This window comes from Pollicipes pollicipes, unplaced genomic scaffold (genome assembly GCF_011947565.3).
Source record: "Pollicipes pollicipes isolate AB1234 unplaced genomic scaffold, Ppol_2.1 Scaffold_4002;HRSCAF=4701_pilon_pilon_pilon, whole genome shotgun sequence".
NCBI lineage: Eukaryota > Metazoa > Arthropoda > Thecostraca > Pollicipedomorpha > Pollicipedidae > Pollicipes > Pollicipes pollicipes.
The window spans coordinates 28,386,053-28,408,685 of NW_023596420.1; the positions used below are offsets into that span (position 1 = coordinate 28,386,053).

At 56.3% G+C, this 22,633-nt stretch overlaps 2 protein-coding genes across 2 annotated transcripts; both read left to right on the forward strand.

The window, feature by feature from the left end:
* Window positions 1–4,637: 4,637 nt before the first annotated feature.
* On the forward strand, window positions 4,638–21,011 carry LOC119094331 (irregular chiasm C-roughest protein-like). Its single transcript, XM_037217397.1, has 11 exons — window positions 4,638–4,643; window positions 5,111–5,242; window positions 7,762–7,967; window positions 9,964–10,099; window positions 11,475–11,777; window positions 12,535–12,697; window positions 13,358–13,494; window positions 16,190–16,285; window positions 16,794–16,953; window positions 20,436–20,558; window positions 20,980–21,011. Exons 1-11 carry the CDS (start codon window positions 4,638–4,640, stop codon window positions 21,009–21,011), a joined length of 1,494 nt encoding a protein of 497 aa, XP_037073292.1.
* Window positions 21,012–21,525: 514 nt separating this feature from the next.
* On the forward strand, window positions 21,526–22,633 carry LOC119094332 (protein transport protein SEC24-like). The gene is made up of 3 exons (XM_037217399.1): window positions 21,526–21,590; window positions 21,992–22,419; window positions 22,528–22,633. The coding sequence occupies exons 2-3, from the start codon at window positions 21,998–22,000 to the stop codon at window positions 22,631–22,633; spliced, it is 528 nt and encodes a 175-aa protein (XP_037073294.1). The 5' UTR covers window positions 21,526–21,590; window positions 21,992–21,997.

The window sequence follows — 22,633 nt, forward strand, 5'->3', positions numbered from 1 at the left end:
CCGAATAAAGAAGGCCGATGTTGATGCACGATGTGCCACATCCCTGGCTTGTCATAAGACGGGGATGTCGCGCAATGCGATACTCGAGAACAAAACTTTTCCTTACCATAATTAATTGGATTTTCTTATCAGGAGGCTCAGCGTAGCAGCCGGTGTAAAATGCAGAAAGATGGCTGCAGCCGGATGCCAGCAGGTGTTGATAAACAAAAACGACCTCCAATGGCTCGTCAGTAAATAGTGACAGGTCACGGCGTTCATCGATAAGCATGGTTGCATGCCCGTCTTGTACTTTGTCTGGAGCGATGTTTTGTCCTTCCAAAATGCACACTTATTTGCGCTACCCCTCAAAGCAATTCAATATGGGTTAATTGCTTGGAGTGTTGGCTTTTTAAGAAGCATGAAATAAGTCTCATTGATTGCACACCTTTGGCCAGTACAACACTACACTGCCGAACTCTTCCTTGATAAGCAAGCTGCCGTAGATTAGTTCGTGAGACAAGGACTACATTCTTTACTTTTATCGTATGCGTCAGTACAAACTGCACACAAACCACTGCCCTATCATTACCCGCTGTCGGCGTAGAATTGAGAACATTTTGACACTTGTACTTCCTCTAACGTTCTCCATTGACCGTTTATATATGACTTCCCATTTGTGCCTGACTACTTTCACGAAAATGCATCGAGCTGCAATGAAGCGCAGCGCCAGGAAAGCAATGTAGCACGATAAAGATCACTTTTGCAATAAAGAAAGGAGCTGAAGTTACAGCCCCTGGTCTCCGCAGACACTTCTGGCGAAACGAACTGCACCTTGATGCCTTATCACGTCTATCAGCTGTGTCAGTTTGTGTCCCAACAGCTGTTATGTGTGTAGTTCTGTGACGACAGACTTGTCATCACACCATCGTATTAATAAGTGATTTTTCCATTGTCTGGCGGGTCGTGTCGATTGTTCGCAGGGAGTTTGACGGCTTGTGCTGAAGGCCGTTGCGCGCCACCCTTCTGCTTGTAGTGTCCCTGTCTTAGATTTCAGAGCGGTACACTCTGGACCATGTCTCACACGTCCCCAGGGCTCCCGTCTATGTAGTCAGAACGACACGACCTGGGTCACGCCCTGCCTCCACTTCGGGCTCCCGTCCCCGGGCTCCGCTCCCCCGGGCTCCCGTCGGCGCGCCCCGCCACCGCCCCAGCAGCCTCACACGCCTCACCGGGCGGGCCGGCGCCGTCGCGGCCTGGCTCAGGCGGCGCCGCCGCGGCCTGGCCCAGCCCGCCCGGCCACGTCCACCTATCCGTCGGATAATTAACAAATGGCCGGGCCGGCGCGGCGGCGGCGCGATACGCCAGCGATAGCTCCGCCTCGTCATTAACCGCTGCTCGGCCTGTTTATTCGCCGCCGCCGACTGCCGTGTAACGGTGACGGCGCCGGCAGTCGGCGCACCGCTCCCGGGGCCCGGCTGATAGGTAGCGTCTGCCGGCCGCCGCGCCGCGGAGGGTCAGAGGAGCGAGGCGAAGAGACCCGCCGGCCGGCGGCGGCGCCGGGACGAAGTGGCGTGGACGATCAATTCGCAAACTGCCCATGCTGATTGCGTCCGCCCATTAGGTTAATTGCTGGTCATGGCCGTGTGTGCTGTGTCCACACACAATGCTTGCTCTGGAGATGCCCCGACGTCACTTCTCGTCAAGTTGTTGAAGAAAGTGAAACCAAATTGGATAAGTGCACTACTACTACACGAAGGAGTTGCTGCAATTTCTTCGTCACTTTCGACGAGCATTTGTATTTTGACGGAGACCATCGTACACTGCAATCTTTCCCTGTCGCTGCCCAACGAAATAGCATAGCTAAGTTCGCATACAGTGTTTTGCGAAACGTTGAAATGATGCCGAACTTGCAACTATTGGTGCAATAAATACGCGGACCTATGCAAAGCTGGTGCGGCTCACTTGTGAATTAGTGTTACGGGATTTGTATGCAACCACCTAAAAATACAAAACTTGTGTGCGGTGTGTGCGGTGTGTGTGTACTAGTGTCGGCTGGGAGTCCGGCACGCGTCCGGACGAACCTCGGCTAGGTGGCCAACACGAGTCCAGACAGATCTCGGCTAGGTGGCCAACAGAAGTCCAGACAGATCTCTGCTAGGTAGCCAACAGGAATCCAGACAGATCTCGGCTAGGTGGCCAACGGGAGTCCAGACAGATCTCGGCTAGGTGGTCAACAGGAGTCCAGACAGATCTCGGCTAGGTGGCCAACAGGAGCCCAGACAGATCTCGGCTAGGTGGCCAACGGGAGTCCAGACGGACCTCGGCTGGGTGGCCTGCAGCGCAGGCGACGCTCGGCTGGGTGGACGGCAGGAGTCCAGGCGGACCTCGGCCGGGTTGCCTGCAGTCCAGGCGAGGCTCGGCTGGGTGGCCGGCCGTCTCTCACCCTGCCGGCCGGCCGGTCGGCCCGCGCCCCGGCGGTCTGTTTTTGTCCGGCCATTGGCTCGTCTAATTGCATCTAATCACACGCGCCACCATCAGCTTCTCCGGGTTGTGTGGGGGCGAGGGAGGGGAGGGAATGCTTTGTTCAGCGGACTGGCTTGCCTGGGACGGGCTGGCGAGGTTGACTTTCCCTGGGGCGTACTGGAAGCGGGGGTCTCTAACCGTCTAGAATGTGCTGGGGTAATTGTCTTTCCGTTTGTGACGTCTGCTGGATTTGGTACTGCGTGGCAGGGGTCGAGAGAACGAGCAACGTCTTGTGGGGCATGTTGACCTCCAGATCTGGTGCGTGAGGGGGGGTTAGCAGTTTGCTCGGGATGAAGGCCGATGGGGATGTTCGGGATGAGTGCTGGCCGTGTGTTCAGGATGAAGGCCGGTACACGACAAGGCCAGTACGTGGGGCAGACACTAATGCAGCTTACCCTTGTAACTGTTGAGCTACTAATTGCGCTCGGACGCGCTAAAAAGAGGCAGCTGCGGCTTCACTGCAAATTGGCACATCGGCCCGCTGATGAGCACGCGCCGTGGAGATCTCCGCTCAATCGCATGAAGGGGACCTTGGCGGATGATTGGGTGGCATGCCGGGGGAGAGGCATTCCAGTTGTCCCGATATTACGTACGCTGTTCAGTTCATTAGACAGGGCGGGCTGCCCGGGACCGGTCGATCTCTGTAATGGTCTGTTGGAGCAGTTGAGGGCCTCCTCGATGCAAGAGTCTCGGCCACCGAACAATGGAGACCCGGCCGTCGACCTCCAAGAATCAACAGACCTGTGTCAATCGGAGAGTGCACGGCCAATAAGAACCTTCTCGATGCAAGCGCTCCAATCTCGGGAGACTCGTATGCCGGTTGCATTGATTGGCGATGCTTGTTAATCAAGCACTTCGGGCTAGTTTTAGTTGAGCTTTGGAGTTTGTTGACATGCTCGCGACATATCTCAAACGTTGCGGCTTGACAATGAAGCAGGCATCTGATTCGGAGACGAAAAAGCTGCAGAAATCGATGGCAATCGCTCACAAATGGCATATGAGACGGTAGTTTTGCAGTTTCCCACACCGTTGTCTTCGTAATTGGTGATACGAGGTAATGTGACGTTTAATGTCTATATAGGTTGCGAAAGCAATTAATTTGATTGCGCAGTATTTGTTCCGTTTTAGACGATGCGGTACTGTTCGCAACTAATGTCACCTGGTGATGAGAATCCGTATTATTGTAATAAGTTCCGGATGTTTCCCAGACAGCATTGGACTGCTGGATGTGACATTAAGTGAAACAATAATATGGCGCACCAAAACGCAGGTTTGTCTGGGTCATTTTGGCACGTTACCCCAGCAGCCTCCGGAACGGATCTTCAGGTGAATGCGTGTCTTAGACTTGTATAAGTAACGTCATCTTCGCATCGGAGCCGAGATCGTCACCGGGGCCGTTGTAGCGGATTCTCGGTTTTGTGCCGCGAGCAATGATCGTTGTTGACGTCCTCGAGCGGACGGCTTCAGGCGGCGAGTCCTGTCGGCTGAACGATCTTATCGCAGCGACAAATCAGAACGATTTATCTGAGAGCCGGCGGCAGCCGTATCTGGCGAGGCAAACAACCCGCTGCTGTTTATGCACAGGCATCATTAAAATGAGAGGCATTGCGTCTGAATGACAGCTTCCTACGGCTGCGACCTTGTCTGTCCGTTATCTTCTGTCAACAGGTTACCAGCTGTGTTTAAGCCCCACCGATCACATACGAGCAGTAAATTCCGTGGGGACTTGCGAAGCCCGCGCTCACGACGTTTCTTGCTCGGGAAATGTGCCTGCATTAGCATTTAGCAGTGCGTTCGTAAGCAGCTCTCTGCTCGCGTTAAGTACGCAGCGGCTCTCACCGCCCAGCCGTCTTCCCTCTGTTCCCTTCCCTTCTGCTGATTTATGGCACACTGCGAGTGTTTTGTGCCGAGCTGGGAGCGCGTGACCCGGATGTTTGATCCGAGCAGCTATGTCAGGCATGTTCTCATCACATGCCACGGGCCTGGAAATTGACCGTACGTTGTAGGTCGTTGGCTGGTACTAAGCGCACTTGTACCCCCTCCCCCCTCTCTCCTCCTCTTTCCCCAGCACTACAACACACTGTTGTTGCAGCCTCATCCCCTCCCGTCCCCTCCTCACATCCGGGGCCTCCTGTATGGTGGTGCGTTCCGTGCGTTTGACCATGGTGCTTTAGCGACCATCGCTGGTTTCTGGAGGTGAGGCGCTGGTGTTCGGCGCTAACTGGTGCTCCGAGCTGAGGCAGTGTTTTGTGCGAATGTGGCGTGGGTTCCAGGTGATAATCTTTGGTGCAAGGCATTGTCATGAGCTATGTTATTCAGCCACACCAATGGTGCCCTTCGTCGGTCTGTGGTGCTGTGCACTGACATGATACGTGCTCCGGATCGACGGTGGTGTTCCTTGGTGAATTTGGCACGTTCCCCTGAAACAGTGACGGTGCTCTTTACTCCCCTACTGTGCTCTTTACTCACCTACTTTTGGATGTCACCTACGGTGACATCCAAAAGCATGAACAATTTTCTGTGCGGACCCGTTGGGTGTTCTGCAGATGTGGCGGCGGCACACTACGACGCGGTGTGACCCTGTGCTGACCTTTGGTGTGCTCGGCAGATGTGGCGGTGGTGCACTGTGCTGGTGCACCTGTGCCTGCTGCACGACTTCAGCGACGCGCTACAGTCGTTTGTGCGCGAGCCCTCCGACCAGTACGTCAGGGAGGGCCAGACGGTGGTGCTCCCGTGCCAGGTTAGTGTCGGCCACCGGCGGTGCTCCACACCGCCACCGGTGGTGCTCCACATCGCCACCGCTTAATCAGAGGTGCCCTTCTGCTAGTGGTGCTCAGAAGTGCCCCTCTGCATTTTTACCGATGGTTGGTGCGCATGTATCAGTGGGTGTTGTGTTCCACACCGTTATCACCTGTCTAGAGAAAGAGGTCGCTGGTGCTCCAGTGTCATGTCAGTGCTGCGGGTCTTTCTGCTCTATGGCATGGCCGAGCCAGATATGGCCAAACATTCCCGGGTAAACAGCTGACGGACCAGCGCTGTGGAGGCTACCCGGCCTGGACGAAGCTGCCAACACTTAGGGTGGTAGGCGACATATTCTGTGACAGGCCCCGCGCAGGCAACAAAACGAGAGGCGGGAGGTTTTAAGACATTTACACGCAGATGTCATTTTTCCGTGGGTTGAGCGATCGTACTTTAAGGAACTTTTACGAGGTTTTTATTGTAGATATATATCTCTTGGCTGGTGGTAAATCTGAACTACCGGTCAATTGTATGCTATGCTTCATGACTGTGAGAAAGCTGGTAATAGTTCTTTCGCATAATTTAAACGACAAAAAGCACGGGGACAAATGAACAATAAAAGTCACGTATAAATCCGTATTAAAGAATGCAGCATTCTTCGTCATTTAATATTACCAGTTATCTGCCAATGTGTCATTTACGGCCGGCCCTTGAAAAATATAAGGTCTACACAAGTTGCATCAGCATCTTTGTACTACTGCCGCGTTATAGCCCTACGAAGCTTGAGAATTCCGTTAAGCTTGCCATGCGTTGAGAGGCACAAATCCCACAGGCTCAATACTGGTTATACAGATACAATCTAAACGATACTGTAAGGTGAGGTGGGAGTTCCTCGTACTGCCAAGGAATGACCCTACTCTCCGACGACAACTCCCCACCAGATCAGATGATCCGATAGAGAGAGGACTCTTGACTGACGTGCTGACGTCATCAGATCCGTTCACACCAGCCGGTCTTTGTGCCGTGCCGCGCGCTCCCCCTCTGGCTTGTGTTCCTCATCGCCGGGTAGCCTGCCAGGTCGGCGGTGGTTGTCCCAGCTCTCGCGGTAACGTCACTGGCCGTAAACGCGTCAACTAGCGGTCCATCATCCTGTAGCCCTGGAGACTGCCAATCTTCTGCATAATAGCGTTAATGTTACCAAATTTGCCCAGTCCGAGTACGTGAGGCTTATGTGTTGTGGAATAGTAATGGCGTCGTAATTGGTTGCGTTGCGTGCGCAGAGGGGAAGGGACGTGGGGGCTCGGCTTGGTCATGGCACCAGGCCGGTCGACAAGACCACAGGGCAGATTTCCAGGCTGAACTTGCGGTTGCGCTCGTTTGTATGGGTTTTGATGGGCAGTAATTGAGCCACTCAAGCCCGCATAAATTTTAAGTTTGGTTACGACACTAATGCATTTGCTGTGTTTTGAGTGGAATGCGTAGGGCGGGCATCCCCATAATTCATGCCATTTTACACGCCATAAATCACACCATGCAAACAGTGGACGTTTCCCAGAATATGTGGTGCTTAACATGAGACCTGCCGGCCTGTATGCTGACGGCGTGGTGGAGCCAACTTGCAACACGTGCATCTCGCCTGGCGCTAACGCTGCAGCCCACGGAGCTATCCCACATCGTTGGCTTGACAAGGTCGTTCATGTACTATGCGGCGTACTATGCGGACAGTGGCGGCCGTGGGAAGGTTTCCCACCGTTTTTATTTAGTGTTCTACGAAAGAAGATCCTTTTCCAGGGATCTGTGGACAAAACGTTCCTTGATTTTACGGTTATCTACGAACGATCGTCGCGATGGAAATGATTCCGAAGTTCATGACCCTTGCTGCACGGTGCCACTCAGCTGCCACACAGTGTTTGTCACATTTGTGAGACACCACGTAACGCCACTGCTTAAAGTTTCCGAACGGACCATGGCGATTGCAGTCGACCGTATTAAAGTTGCTAGCACTTTAAGTGCGGTCCCAACAGCGTCGTCTCAGAATACCTTTACTCGTTTGTAAGCATTTTGGTTTTCAACAGGAATCATTCATCCTTTTCCGGCCGCGGCCACACATATTCCTTTCGTTGCTTGGCCATCAGGAAGCAGGAGGCAGCAGTGACACGCGATTGCTAAACTATTTCGCATTCCGAATTTGAATCTGGGCTCGCCCCCCCGAGTGGAAAGATCACCCTTCGTGCTTCCCAAGGTCCGGCGTGTGCGCGCTGCATATTTTGCTTGATCTCCCATGCGCTTGCGGGTGCATGGGTATTCCCGGCAGTCGGTGTACAGTAAGGCTCCCTTGGCATAGTGGCATGTTCGTGACATGCCTGTGAAGATCCCTCTCCCCGTGGACTGCGTTGTCGCCCAACGTCACCCTCCCAGAGGCGCTCCCGGTGCTCCCCTGCCGGGGCCGGTCCGGAGCCGACACGAAGAGCCGCCTCAGTCCCGCTGCCCTTCGCCTTATTCCCCTTTTCCCCTCTCCAGGTGTCGGAGCCAGTCGGCCAGGTACAGTGGACCCGCGACGAGTTCGGCCTGGGCGTCATACGCGACCTACCCAGCTACCCGCGCTACCAGATGATCGGCGATGACCACGAGGGCATCTACTCGCTGGAGGTGCAGCGCGCCACGCTGGAGGACGACGCCGTGTTCCAGTGTCAGGTCGGCTCGGCCGCCGGTCAGCAGGGCATCAGGTTGAGGGGGCCCCGGCTGACCAGCACAGATCCAAGGCCCGCCGGCCAGCAGGGCATCAGGTAAGGGAGCCCCGCCGGCCAGCACAGACCCGAGGCCGGTCGGCCAGCAGGGCATCAGGTGAGATGGCCCAGCCGGCCAGCACAGACTCGAGGCCCGTCGGCCAGCAGGGCATCAGGTTGGAAGGCCCCGCCGGCCAGCACAGACCCGAGGCCGGTCGGCCAGCAGGGCATCAGGTGAGAAGGCCCCGTCGGCCAGCACAGACCCGAGGCCCGTCGGCCAGCAGGGCATCAGGTTGGAAGGCCCCGCCGGCCAGCACAGACCCGAGGCCGGTCGGCCAGCAGGGCATCAGGTGAGAAGGCCCCGTCGGCCAGCACAGACCTGAGGCCGGGCTTTGCCATGCGACCGGAATTATCGCTTGTCTGTAGTTACGATTTTACGTGCAGAGCGTGGATGGTTGAATGACCGTAATTTAGGTATTAACTGCATCGCGTGGCGAATTGTGTCCGTACTGTGAGGGTGGGTGCAGGTTATTTTTGAGGTCCGATAAGATATTTGCTGCCTTCCGTGTCGTGTTTGTGATTGGTGTGAGTATAGTTGACCAAACAAAAAACGGAAATTTTGTAGAACTTTTCAAGCAGGGGCCTAAAATAAGCACTCAGTTCTTTTCAGTGCATTTTTTTCATGATGTCCACTCTGTTCGATTATTTTTTTTGAACTGCTTTGTGATAATCACACACTCACGTTTGCGGTTATTACACGGCACGTTTCTCACGTTTTTTTTCTCCCGGTTTGTTGAACATGAGCCTCAGTTATACGCTTAAATCGTATCACTTAATATTGGTGGTGCTAAGGCTGGTCATTTTCGTAATAGCTTGAAGGAGCGATGTAAGCAAGGATTTGTTCCTTTTTGTCGTGTCTTTAGTTGTAGCCGTTCGTCGGACGGGCACTGAACATTGCCAGGTTAAAACATAGTCTGTGATGAATGTCTTGAATGAGGGATACACGCAAGGGTTTGTTGCAATTATTCGTTTCCTCAACGTTGGTAGACGGGGGTACAGTTTTCTCACCATTTGGGTGTGGATATCTCTCACTCAGCCTAGTTCCCCCAACCTAAAGGCCAGCTCTTCTAAACGCGTGTATGAACCACATTAAATGTGGTGAAATCCAGTTCTGAATCTGATGTTTTCGTTGGCCAGTCGACTGGGCCATCGATGTGATGTACCGAGAACATGCCCCTTTTGGCAATCTTCTGCCAGCTGATTTAATTCTCCGCCCCGGTCGTTCGGTAACTGCGCATCATTGTTCACCTTAATGGACGACATCCACTATCGTGTCTGTGCGGCGCTGCGCCTTCGCATAAGGTACTGCCATTCTGCACGGTTTCCTTCGACGTCGCGGTCTGAGTGGCGTCATTTCGCCTTTCTGTCCGTCCCTATGTAATATGCTAGTGATTATCGATTATGATTATCGAAAGGCCATTTAAATACGATAAATCGCTATCTCACCGTTCGCCGCCAGAACTGGAAATCGTGAATTCCCCGGAGTCCGTTGTGCCTAAGGCTGGTGCTAACCCAGGTCTAGCGATGCTGAAGGCGAGGATTCTTAATCCGATTCCTTGGTGCTCAACATACGAGCGTAGTTTGCCTACAAAACTTGTTGCGCCTAAGGCTGTGGTCTTTTTCAAAACCGTGATGTCCAAGCTCGTGGTATTCCGTCTTGACATGCACTTTTAAAATCTTGCCATCTCTGCGCATCATCACACTGCTCCTCAGGTCCTGTATCATGCTCCTTGAGCCGAATAGTAATTTTCCCACGGTTCTCGTGGCGCTCGTGACCGTAACCTTACTTCAGGTTTCCGTTCTCAAAAGGTCACCACTGTCTCGCAGGTCCAGTGATGATCACAATCGTGACTCCCCTCGTGTCCTGTTGGACGTGCGATCACGATCCGCCAGCGGCAGCAGGTTCCGTGACGCCGTGATCGTGGTCCTGCGGCAGGTCCCGTGACGCGCGCCTGACGATCCTGGTGCCGCCGGAGCCGCCGCGGGTGATCCAGGGGGACCGGGTGACGACCGCGGCCGGCCTGGAGGTCCGGCTCCAGTGCGAGAGTCGCGGCGGCCGTCCTCCGGCCGAGGTCAGTACCGCACCGCTCGCTCGACCTGCTCAGGTTACCGTCACTCCCACGGAATGTCGAGACGTTTTTGGCACCTGCCCGGTACGTGGCAGGCGCCGCGGGGTTGGCTCCCTGTGGTGGTATGGCGAGTTGACGTGCGGGGAAATACTCCTGGTCACGAGTGGGCGGTGTTGTGGACTCGATGGCGCGTGGAGGACCCTTCAGAGTTAACTGGCGCAGCGCCGATACAAGTTGGGAACGCTGCCGTTGTTGTTGAAACACTAAACTTGAAGAGCGGGATTATGGTCTGCTGAATGCCTGGGCTCTGAATCAAAAACGCCTCTACTCCACTCAGCCATTCGAGCTGAAAGCTCCGGGCTCCACTGCGCCGCGCCGCCACAGAAACCCATCGCCTTTACAGCGATCAGCAGCACCTAAAGCCGCCATCCGTCGCCCCCCTCCCCCACCCCCCCTCCCCCAAGCCCCGCCCCCGTCACCCGGCGACTCTGTATCCCGGACATGCCGCTGAAAGAGAAGGGAAGGTCGTGGGGTGTTGAACTCATGGACAGGCCAAACGCCTGCATAAAAATCGGAGCCAATTTGTCGCGACTCTGAAGGTGCGTTTTGCTGGCCCCACCCTGCGAGTTTCTCGACGTTTCGCGGCTCTGCATCCTGTCAGCCGTCATTACCGCGGCCAAAGGTCATCTGCGTTTCCATCGCCGAACGCGAATAGGCTATAACCTGGACACCATTTACCGGCTTCAATTCTCTTCCACGGCACTGGCGAACATAACTCGCCGGGTCACGCGAGGTGAAAGCCAAGGTGATGCCCGAACTGGCCGCGTGAAGTGACGTCACACAAGCCCAGGTGGGCGAGTGGGAGGGTGTCCTTCACGTGCTGAGTTCGAGGCGTTGAAGAGATGTTTACATTCTACTGTGAAAATCGATGTGGTTGCGTGCGACTAGAGTGATGTTTTATGTTATCGCTCAACAGTTTTCGCCGGCATATGCAATGTTAACTGAGTCGGACTCGATCGTACGTTTTCCGTTGCTCCCCTCGGTTTCCAATCTAATAAAAATGGTTGAAATTATCACGATTTAGTGAAGTGTGAGATTATACGGATATTAAGCTAATTGTCGTTTGCTTAGAGCATGTTATTATCGTTCATTTGTAACTCGCAAATGATTCACGGACAGTTATCACGTGAACCAACTGTGTCCAGATCAAATGCTGCTTCCTGCCCATGTCGTATGTTCCCTCAGACCCCAGTAGGTTGGTAACCCCCTCCTCCCAGACTGAGTGGTACCACACCCCTCCAAAGGCTGCCCAGCTGCATAATAGCCCGCCCCCAGGCCACGTGGTAACCCCCCCCCCCCCCCCCCCACCTCTCCCCAGATCGAGTGGTACCGCGGCGACGGCGCGATCCTCGAGAACGGCACCTCCACCGAGTCGGCGCTGATGGCCGACGGCAAGCGGAGTGTGGTGCGCTCCACCCTGGTGCTGACGGCGGCGCCGGCCCACCACGACACGACCGTCACCTGTCGGGCGCACAACGCGGCGCTCACTCGGCCGCAGACGGCCGCCGTCCGGCTGCAGGTCACGTTCCCGCCGGAGGTCAGCGTCAGCGCCGACCGGGCGCGCGCCGCCGAGTTTGATGACGTCACCCTCCACTGCCGCGCCACGGCCAACCCCGGCCAGGTGAGGCGCTGGCGAAGGAGCGGGCGCGAGGCGGGCGCCGGCGTGGAAAATGCTCTTGACTTTGTGGTTGACATTTAGGACGGCTGTCAACAGACTCGTCCCGACTGATTGAAGCCGGCCATTTTCAGCACTAAAGCTCTTAATGCTGAGTGATCAGGCGGCAGCTTACGGCTCTTCTTACTTACGTCGAATTTCTGTTTGATTATGGTCATTGTCTTGTGATTGATGATATGACCGTCCGAATCATTGTGGGAATGTGACGGCCTGTACGCACCGCTCCGGTGTTGGAGCCGTGGTGCAGCTGTCCGGCGTGCTATCCATCCCCTTGGGATAATAAACCCAGCCTAGAGTCACGTGATGTCCACCACCCTCCGTGAGCGGATGAGTGGTGCTGGTGCCCTTGAGCCCGCTTCCACCAGCAGGTAGAAAGGTCAGCCCATGTGGTAATCGGTGGGCGCGGTGGGGCCGCCGTCGCCGCGGCCGGTGCAGGCGCTTACCTGCGGCACGGCCGAGGTAACGGTGCTGGTCTGCCGGCGCTCGTCAGTGGCGGAGGCCCGACTGTGGACAATGGCGCGCGGTGTCGTGTCGGGGCCCGGTCTCCGCCGAGCGAGGCACGGCCGGGCGGGCCGACCCGAGCTGAGCCGAGTCTCGCGCGCCCGGCCACCTGCGGCGAGATGGCGACGATTGACGATGGGGCCGTCGATCCGCGGTTAAGGTCGCCTGCAGGCCGCCCTGACGCTGGCCGCTGACGTCACAGGTTCGGTATCGCTGGTTCGTGAACGGCGAGCCGCTGCCAGGCCAGACCGACAGCTCCACGACGCTGCGCGCCGTCGGCCGTCACCTGGACAACGCCTCCGTGCTCTGTCAGGTCACCAACGCCGCCGGCACGGGCAGCGACGCCACCCAGATAAACGTGCTCTGTGAGTGACTGGCGGCGGCGGGGCGTCCCACGAAATCAGTTGAGGTGCTGGCTGCGGACCTTTGAGCGTCAGTGGCAGTGCGGTGTGGGGCAGCTCCCGGTTGCTGACGGTTTAACACGGTCGGTGCATGCGGCGCCAGGTCAGCCTTGGCTCTGTGTGTCGAGAGCGCTGACTGGTTATCAGTGCGCCTGCTTTTGTGCATGTGTAACCTATGATCACCCGTGCCGCCCCTCGTATTGCCGCCGGATCCAGTCAGACCCGGCTTTCTCGACAGCCGCAGCGAGCAGCAGTGCTGGCCGCCGTGATGCTACCAGGCTTCCTGATGCTCCCCGCCCCCCGTTCATCCTCGAGCTTCATAACTGTCTACCCGCCCATGCCTCGTCGTACCACGCCGCAGCGCTCGGCAAAAACTCGCTTATCTACCCTGCCATGTAACAGATCCAGCCCTTAGCGGCGGCCCGCACCGCCTGCACCAAGCCGAGAACTCAGATTAGACGTTAATGTCGTCGGAAAAATGACCGCAACGGCCGATTAATTACCGTCTACGACGCGGACGCGGCCAAAGCATGCCTGCTGCGCCGCTTCGCTGGCGGACAATAAAACAATCCGCCATTGTACGGACTGGGAATGACTGACCCGCGCGCCCCGCGCTGTCCGCAGACGCGCCGCGCTTCCGCGCCGAGCCGCGGGACGTGGCCGCGGACGTGGGCCAGGAGGCGACCCTGCTCTGCGACGTGGACGCCAACCCGGCGCCCGAGGTCAGCTGGGTCAGGCGCGAGTGCGACGCCTGTCCGGAGGTGAGTCACCGCGGCCGCCGCGAGTCGTGCGGCGGGGAGTCGCTGCTGGAGCGACGGCAGGCGGGCGTTGGGTGCGAAGAGGGTGAATCCTGCGTCCGAGAATGGAAGAGGATTCAGGGAACACGCGACAGGCTCCGCTGAATAAGCACACTGTGCCTGAAGCCGCCCGTGCTGCTCACTCAGGAAACAGCGCTGTAAAACAGTGGCTAACCGCCAGCGCGACGGCAGCCTTGCGGACCGAGGCGACGTGCTGACTTACCGATGTGGGCGTCGACAGAAGTCTGCCGTGCTTGCAGGTTGTCGGCTGGCCGGTCAGAACCTAACGTGGCTTACCCGGCACATGTTTCGAATTCCTTGCAGCGCAGCACCGGCCTCACCGGTGTTGGGGGATGCCTGACATACCGCACGGTCGCGATACGCACCGCTTGGGTATCGAGGCTCCAGTGGATGTCGTGGCAGGAGCCTGTTATGCGCGGGTCTTGCCGGCCTGGGTGGTACAGCTCGCTGATGAACGTCTGCGAGTGGGGTGCGCTGACAGGCGAAAAGCGTCAGTAAACTCCCTCGATTGCAAAAAAAGGTTATTACAAGCCGGCGTACACGTAACTATCACCCTGCGCGGATATTGCGTGCGTCGGACTATTGCACGTGCAGGGGCGCACGCAGCGTGCCAGACGTCCCTCCCCCACCACCCTCACTCTTGAAACACCACGCCGGCACCCCATCCCATCCTCCGCTCACAGCCCATCTGCGCGCGCTCCTGCCACCCGCACTGCTCCCTCCCCCGGAGTGCGGTCCTGACGCCGCCTCTGGCGAGCGCGGAATGTCGCCGGTCGGCGCGGGTCACGGGGCTGACCCCACTGGTCGCGGCCGATTGCAGCGGCTGATGGGGGCGCGTCACGCCAGGCCGGGGGCGCGTCACGCCGCGTGAGACGCAAGGTCGGCCGGCGGCCTCCGCCGACGGCTCGAGCCCCAGGCCGAGCCGGCGGCTCAAGCTTGGGGACGCGCTGGTCGGGCCGCCGTCGCGCAGGACCGCAGAGTGCTGGGCTGTCGTGACCAGCGGCTGCCGCGGTTTGAGTGCTGTGACTCACCCGTGCGGCCGGGCAGAGCTGCCTTGGTTTAGAGTGCTTTTTTTTATCAGAACGGCCTTGGTTTGATCTGTGCTGACGCGGGTAGAAGGATGTGCAGGACCAGAGCTTGCTTTGGATTGCAACTGTTGTCAGTCAGATATACTCTACGTGGAGCGGTTATGTTTTAACAAGGCTGAGTTAGATGAAGCCGCAGTGACTGCAGCGGAGAGATACCATCCTGAATGCCCGGCAATCTCTCCTAGTTCCCCTTCCAGTCGTTGGACTGGTCCCCATCCAGTTCTACCGCTGCCAGCCACCGCGATTTGGCGCCTCACGTTGTTGTGATGGCCCGCCTCCCCGGGCGTTACCTCATATACTCTCAGTCTGCATGGCGTGCACCCGGTGGGCCCCTGGCCGTACTCCACGCCGTGCAGGGTTGTAACCGTCAGGTCAGTGACCCCACTCGCGGTCCCAGCTCGTCTGCGCCGCGATGGCCGCCGTCCTGCTCCGCCGCGACACGGCGGCCACGGGTGCACCCCTCGCATGTCGGGCCGCAATTACGGGCTACTCTCGGCTGGCAACTGCTCCCATCTCTGGCGAGTGGTCGTTCAATTTTCACACCGGCCGTCGCCGCCACCGCCGCTGCAGCCGGCCGACCGCGCCGGCTCCGGCCCGACGCGCTCGCGGCCGTCACTCGTTTCCGGCATTTACAGAAACACGGCCCGGTCACGGCAGCCCACAAAACATAATGGCGGAACCGGTTCTCGGGATTTGTGTCCCGAGATGAATCGCGCGTACTGCTTGGCGTGCACGTTTTTGCGCGGCGGGATGAGGCCGCGTCGCGACATCCTCTCGCACTCACGACCGGTGCAGTTAGGTCATGACTTCATTTTTAGCAGTGAATGCAAAAACATCAGGTACAGATGGGCGGTACAGCCCCCATCTCCTGCCACCCGGCTCCCAGTTTGCATGCAGATTGCGTACGTTACGGGGAATTCATGCGGTTCTCGTTGGCGCCGGTTGGATATATTTCAAGGAGCGGTGTCTCTTATTTTGCAAGCATTCGCGGCGCTGCAGCTCTGCTTGCCGGGCTTGGCTTAGCACAAAGCAGTACTCGACGTGTTTACTCTGGGTGTTCGTCCGACAAATAGCCGTGCGTCTCAGCAAATAGCAGAGCTTTGAAATGTGAGGAGAGCTCCCAAAATGTTGCGAGAGCGTCTCTAAGTGTCCGGCACCTCAGCATGTTCAACACTATGTACGGTGCCATACACCGTACGTAGAACTGAACGGCCAGAGCGGTCGACTTCCTCTCTGGATTGTGATCCTGGGATCGCGCATTGTCGAGAAGGCCAAGCACATATGCGGGCACACAGCGTCCCTCCGCAGTGGGAGAATGAGGCGAGGGAGTCAAGTGGGCAAAGTGATCTTACTCCACTAAAGTATCTCCAGATCACTTCAGATCACTCCAAGGATCGCTCCAGTTAAGTGATTTGGCGTGCATCGACGCGAAACTCACCCTCCGACGAGCGGATCTGACCCTGTCGCCTGACCTGCTCCGCGGACACAGTCGTCTTGCGCAGGTGCCTTGACCTGACCCGTGACCTGACCTCCGCCCCGCCTGTCCACAGCCGGTGGGCACCGGCCGCCGCCTGACGCTGGTCGCCTCCGCCGACACGGTTGGCCTCTACGAATGTCGCACCTCGGGCGAGCACCACCCGGCCGTTGTCGCGCCAGATTCGCCTCTTCGTGCGCGCGCCGCCGCGCGTCACGGCGCCGCCGACCCAGCGCGGCACTGCCGGCCAGCTGGTGCACCTGGAGTGCAGCGTGGCGAGCGTGCCACCACCCACTGCCGTCACCTGGCTCTTCAACAACCAGCCCGTGCCGCTCGGTCAGTGAGCGGCCGCCGGCGGGACAGGGCCCGGAGCGGTGGGGCGGGGCTGGTTTGGGCGGGCTTGAGGAGGCGTGTGCTGGGGGAGGTGTAAGGCAGTTCATAGAGGTGTGCCACGTCTGTTCGTTTGTTGGAGTCGGGTCAAAAACCACTGCTCACACTCGCCGAGTTGTGGAGAATTGTGAGCGCGCTTGCATGCCGGGAATTTGAACCACCGCCCTGACATGAGGAGGTTAACAGCGTTTGTCCTGCGGTGTCCCCTTTCCTCAGTGTAACATTCGCGGTGGGGAGAGGCCGAACCACCGCTGACGCGGTGGTAACCTTACTTCCTCACGACTGCGCAGGACGCCGGCCACTGCGCCGTGGTGGAGGAGGTCGTCGTGGGCGGCATCCGCAGCTTGCTCGTGATCCCCGACGCCCGTGAGGAGGACTTTGGCCTGTACAACTGCTCCGTCACCAACACCTACGGCACGGACTCGGCGCTCGTCATCCTGGAGAAGCAGCGTGAGTACCAGCGGGTGGCCGGTGGTGCTCACGAGCGGCGGATGACGCTCTGCTACCGCCCGGTGGGAGCGGGACGGACCCGGCGTCCGCCACCTGCCAGACAACGCTGGTATCCAAGGTAGCGAACTCGGCAATTTAGATTGGGACGTATGTTTTTACGAAGGCTCAAGACCAGACGTGACGTGGACATCAATCATCTGTCTGTGGTTTTGGTCGGACTTTGATAGGTATGATCGGTCACGGGCTAAACGCGGCTTAAACCTCACATATCGCGCAAGCAGCGAACATTCATCACACACAATTGGGTGGCGAAGAACTTGCGCACAGATCTGTCGACAGGGGTACATACAGGAAACAGACGCATCGAACGCTGTATACGGGATGTCAGTCATTCTTGATCGTCGGTGGCGGGTTAGATGACGGAAAGTGCCAGGGTTGCGGAGCAGGCACATGCCGGTTGGCTGCGGCTGCTGAGCGGGCTGAGTCGGTCAACAGGGACTCGTGTCGTCGCAATGCACGGGCGCCCCATTGCAACTGAAAGCGAATTCGTTTTTCCGTTATCTCGCAGGCTTGTGTATTGCATGGAACTTACCTGTCCGCTGACACAACGACCGCGTACTTTCGGTAAATTCCAGCAAAAATATTGTTGGTTGGCACGAGCGACAGGCTCGGCCTTGAGCTACGAAGGTGTGCGGTGGCGATGGGCTCATTTTCACCCTGGTGAGTGGGCAGGCACCCGGGTGGGCAGGGGAGGCTACTTCCCATCGGTGCCGTGGAATCCCGACCCTTGCTCTATCGCTGTCCGATCACTTAGTTCGGCGGCGTCGAAGCAGCCATGTCCCACCTCGAGCGGCCGTATGGGCGCCACCCAGCAGCGAGGCAGGCCCGCTGTCGCTTGCAATCGCAACAGGAGCTTTGCTGGGTGGCTTTGACGTTTACTGCTGTTCTCTGGACCTAATGCTGGGAGATCAGCGCCGATAAAACACGCGCTTTAGTCCGGTTTACGTTTGAATGCTACTATGGGTTTCATTTGTTGTAAATCCAGCGTGCTGTAAAATGTCTGCGTGCGTGTCATTTGTTACACGTGTTTGCGAACCGCAGGAGGCACGAATATTTGACGTGGTTTGCTGCTGAGCATGTTGACTGACCTTTGGTCCAGTACATAGGGCATATCTTCCACTCTACTCGCCAAACGTCGTCATACATTCATTGTAAAATGGTCGTAATCCTTAACGCCAGTTTCATCGTCATCACACTTGTTTGGAGGACGTCGTACTTATTTGATTATTTTTTGGAAGTAACCATCATTGCATGCAGCCCGAAATACTACCAATATGCGTTGTTTTATGCTGTGTGGATATTTTGTAAAGTTGACCAGAACCTTTTGAATAGATGGATATGTATTTATGTGCTCAGTGCTTTCGATAAGCATTGCTTGTTGTGAGCTCTGACACCCACCATCCAATCGCGCAATTCCAGGTCAACGGCAGCATTTGATGGCAAAAGTTAAATATACCGCAATGCTCGGCCCGGTACGCCGTGCCCTCTGATGTCGCCTGACCTTTAGTGCAGCTGCTGCCACCGGCCGCAGGCTATATCTGTCGAGGGCAAATAGCGAGCGCCTGAGGCGTCTCCCGCGCCACGGGTGATCAGGTGATCTCTAACCAACTGAGCCACCGGGACGTTCCAGATATGACATATTGTGTTTCACTTTTTCACCAACTCCACTTCATTTGTTTATGCCGATTGAGAGACAGTGGTGAACAATTGGTTTGCTTTCGGTGTCCGAATATTTAAAAAAATCGATACTCAAATGCATTTATATAATCCGTGACACCTATACATATGTTTCCAACTGTTTGCGGATTGAAAGAAGAGCAGCAAGAGGCGTCGATATTAGTAGTGAAAATTATGAGTGTGAAATATGTTAGATACTGTTCTTGAGGGTGAACACATACATTTTGCGGCAATTCGTAGAATTGGTGCTTGATGTAAGTAGGGCGAGTGTTTACCTCTTCGTTTTTACTTACCTTTACCTTCTTCGTTTTTCCTCATCATAGGTTGGGAGTTATTTAGTTGAAAATATCGAAGCTTCAACGCACCAGGAGGTAGTAGTTGGACAACCTTGTCAAGCAAGAGTTGTTTTTATTGAGAAATTTCGACGTTCCAAATCTGTGGTCATAATCACTCGGGACCATAAGCACAAGCATGCCATCAATCATACCATAGCCAGTGAATGCTTGATAACGTCGGTTAGCCAGTATCTTCTGGTTTATGGAAGGCCGATTATTTTCCACAGAGAAACTCACAACTTATGACGACGAACATCCAGAGCTCAAAGCCCTGCTTGTTTATATCACGATTAATGGTGTACATTGCGGTGCAGGACGACCGTCGTAATTTTACGGTGCGATGATCCGAAGCTTACACATATGACGGTATTTAAATTATCCTGAGAAAAGATTTGATGGAAATCTGAATTCAGAAGTAAAAAAAGATAAGCTCTTTCTATGAATAGTATCATAAGGTTGGAAAATGTTTCGTTTTGTAACTCATAGCGTAGGGTTGTTAATGTTTTCGTTGAACTCATGCTTCTGCATCCTAAGCAAATTTGTGTAAATCCACCTTGTGAATGTGCTGCTGTTGAAGCTCAAAATGCCTGCTCCTTGTTTTTGGCTATTTTTCTGTGAGAGTTTGAGTATTTCGCAACATCCGAATAGCTATCTCTGAGCTTCAACTTCCACCCAATCCGAATTTGCCATCACATTTTGGAATGAGTCGAAGTTAAATGCTTGACTGCAGACGCAGTGGTACTACAAGGCATACTTGCGCCCTTTCAAACCTTGCAGCACTCAGCGTCGTCTGGTTACAGTTTTATGCACCACAATGGAGTGATAGAAAGTGGCTGCAAGCTGCCGACCGAATGTGGTGACATGAGTCTATGTTGGATTGCAAAGGTGGCCGCGCCGCCATAGCGCCGTAAATGGCGACCAAACCGGTTCATCCATGGCCTGCGTGATTCCGTTCTGAATCCCCCCCCCCCCCCAAAAAAAAAAACTAGCCGGTTGGTGCACGCAGACAACGGATTAGTCCTTAAGGCCTCGCTGGTTGGCTAAAGCGCAGATGTTACCACAGCGCCCCTGTCGGATCTGTTATTTTTGGCGTGAATGGGCGCCATGGGCACCATCCTGGGATGCTCTTCAGTGGCCAGATGTCGTCACGAGCATCACGTCTTCTCACCAGCGGATGCTCATGTTTTTCCTCGCAGCGGAAGGGCGAAGAGCAGATTTCCCCCAAATTATACGAGTTTTCATAGACCAGTTTTGCCAACATTGGGGATTTTCTTTAAATGCATATAGGCCGAGACAAATGTGGAGAGGGTGGCAAGGCCTCTCAAGAGAGATATATCTTGCTTGCATGTTTGAAGGCTCAGCCCAGTGTCGAGGTTTTGCGCAGGTGACGACACGAACCATATCTTTCAGGAGAGCTTCCGCTGCTCGTCATCCTGACCATCGCGATTGGGGGCATCATCGTCATCACCACCATCATCCTGGTGATCATCATGTGCCAGCGTCATCGCCGCCGTGCTAAGGACGTGCCGACAGGTCGGTGTGTGCTTCAGCCAGCGTTACCGTCAAGTCGACGGGTCGCATTTTTCGTTGCCATCTTTGTAGTTGCAATTGCCATTTTTAAATACGTTTTTCATGGCATTAAGCATTCGTGCACGTTGATTCGGGTCGATGCTTCACCTACACGTCACTGAGAAGGATTATTCGTGTCTATCAGAGCAGGGCTTACGCATGTATGTGGTCGGATTACCTATGCTCTGGCCTCGATTCACGGTACGAGCCTGTTTTCCATGTACACTGGGTGATAGTTGAGCGTCGGCGACCGGTTACATTCACAGAAAGGTTATTCCTTTCAAGGAACTGTTAATGGCAGGACCTTGATAATCGTTTGCTTACAATTGCAAACAATCGTCATGTCACTGAGGCGGTTGTTTTGATATGGCGCCTTGGGTCTTAGAGACGCCCGAGGTGATCACTGATTGGACGTAACGCGATTTATGGCGAGAGGGATTTCCGTCTTTATGCTGGGCAGAATAGATTCAGTGAGATAAGTCTGTGGATCACACGGTATTACAATGGTTTACAAGGTGGTTTTTCATGTTCTGATTTAGAAGATGTCAGTTGTTTTGACGACAGCTTTGTCGATGGCCCCACCACGCGAATCTATTGTGACGTTGGCATTGTTCAGTGATGATCAAAAATGATATGTTACTTAGTGATCTGTGCGACAGCTTAGCTTTACAGTGTCCTGAAGGACGGGCTGAACTTTCGATGTCTGATGGTCACATCGCATTTTTGCTCTGTCTCCATCGTGCTGGGACGTTCCGGCGCTCGCGGCTCGTCCTGACCCCTCCATCCCGCCCGCAGAGCCAGTGGTGTTTGACAAGACGGTCAAGCCAACGGCGGACGCCAATTCATCGGGCTCCGACCTCAAGGTCGAGATCCGCACGTCGTCGTCGGGATCGGGTCAAGTAATCACGGACCGCTGGGACGGCGCCCCACTACCCCGGCCACCGCGCCCTCTACGAGCAGCACAGCGACGAGCGTGCCTTCCCGCCCTTCGACAAGGTGCGGTCGAGCCCTACGCGGCCATTTGACACGCCACTGGTGACGGTGGAATGATTAGCTGTTGGCGTGCCGTGCGGACGGGCCTGGTCGCGTTACTGCCATGCGGCCGAATAATTGTTTTTTTGTGCTGAGCTTGCAAGTGAACGGACAGACACGCTGCAGTTGTGATGGCGGTGTGCTTGACAAAGAGGCATTTGCTTTAAAACTGCTGATGCGGATCAAAGCACTTGCTTGTCCAGCTGCCGGCATTGAGAAGTTTGTCCCTGAACTTCAGGATCGCGCCGCAGGGTAGCACGTTCAGTACGGTTCAACTGCTGTCCCAAAATCGGGATATTCGCGTATCCCGCTGTGACGTAAACAATGCTTTACCTCACTGTATTCACACGCTTCTTCTTTGACAGGAGGCGATGCCGCAGAACGGCACGGGAATGTACCCTCCCTACGACCAGAATGGCTACCTGCACAAGCCGGGCGGCCAGCAGCGCATGCTGCACGCAAGCACGCCAATTGAGTTCGGCGCCCGCCCTCCGGCTGACAGCCCGTCACACAGCCAGCACTACTACGCCCACGAGAGCGTGGCACCGCCGCCGCAGCCGACCTACTACCCGCAGGAGACGAGTCTGTGCCGCGGCCAGCCGGCGTACTACGCGGCCCAGGCGGGCGCCGGGCAGCCGGGATACCCGGCGCCCGAGGCGGCGCCGTCGCCGGGCCTGGCCCACCGACCCAGCTACTACTCCCAGGACGTGAGCGACACCTCGAGCGCCTCACAGAGGCTGAGCGGCGCGCCGTACGACGAGACGGTCGGCAGCGCCCCTGGCGGCCGTACCGGGTACTACGCGGCCGACGACGCCGCCGGCCGCCTGGCGCTGCGGCCGCCAGACGGCACTGCGGATGCGGTGGACGCCGCCGCGGCGTACGGCCGCGGCCCGGTCGGCAGCCTGGGGCGGGGCCGGGCGCACGTGGACCGGTACGCAGACCCACCGCGACCCTCCTACGCCCAGGACGTGCAGATGAAACCGGGGACCATGGCGACGCCCGTGTGA

Coding starts and splice junctions, on each gene's coding strand:
- LOC119094331 (XM_037217397.1), top strand. Junction 5,243..7,761: donor CGGTGGTGCTCCCGTGCCAG/GTTAGTGTCGGC, acceptor TCCCCTCTCCAG/GTGTCGGAGCCAGTCGGCCA. Junction 20,559..20,979: donor TGCTAAGGACGTGCCGACAG/GTCGGTGTGTGC, acceptor CTTGGGTCTTAG/AGACGCCCGAGGTGATCACT.
- LOC119094332 (XM_037217399.1), top strand. CDS start 21,998: ATGCCGCAGAACGGCACGGGAATGTACCCTCCCTACGACCAGAATGGC. Junction 22,420..22,527: donor GCCCCTGGCGGCCGTACCGG/GTACTACGCGGC, acceptor CCCGGTCGGCAG/CCTGGGGCGGGGCCGGGCGC.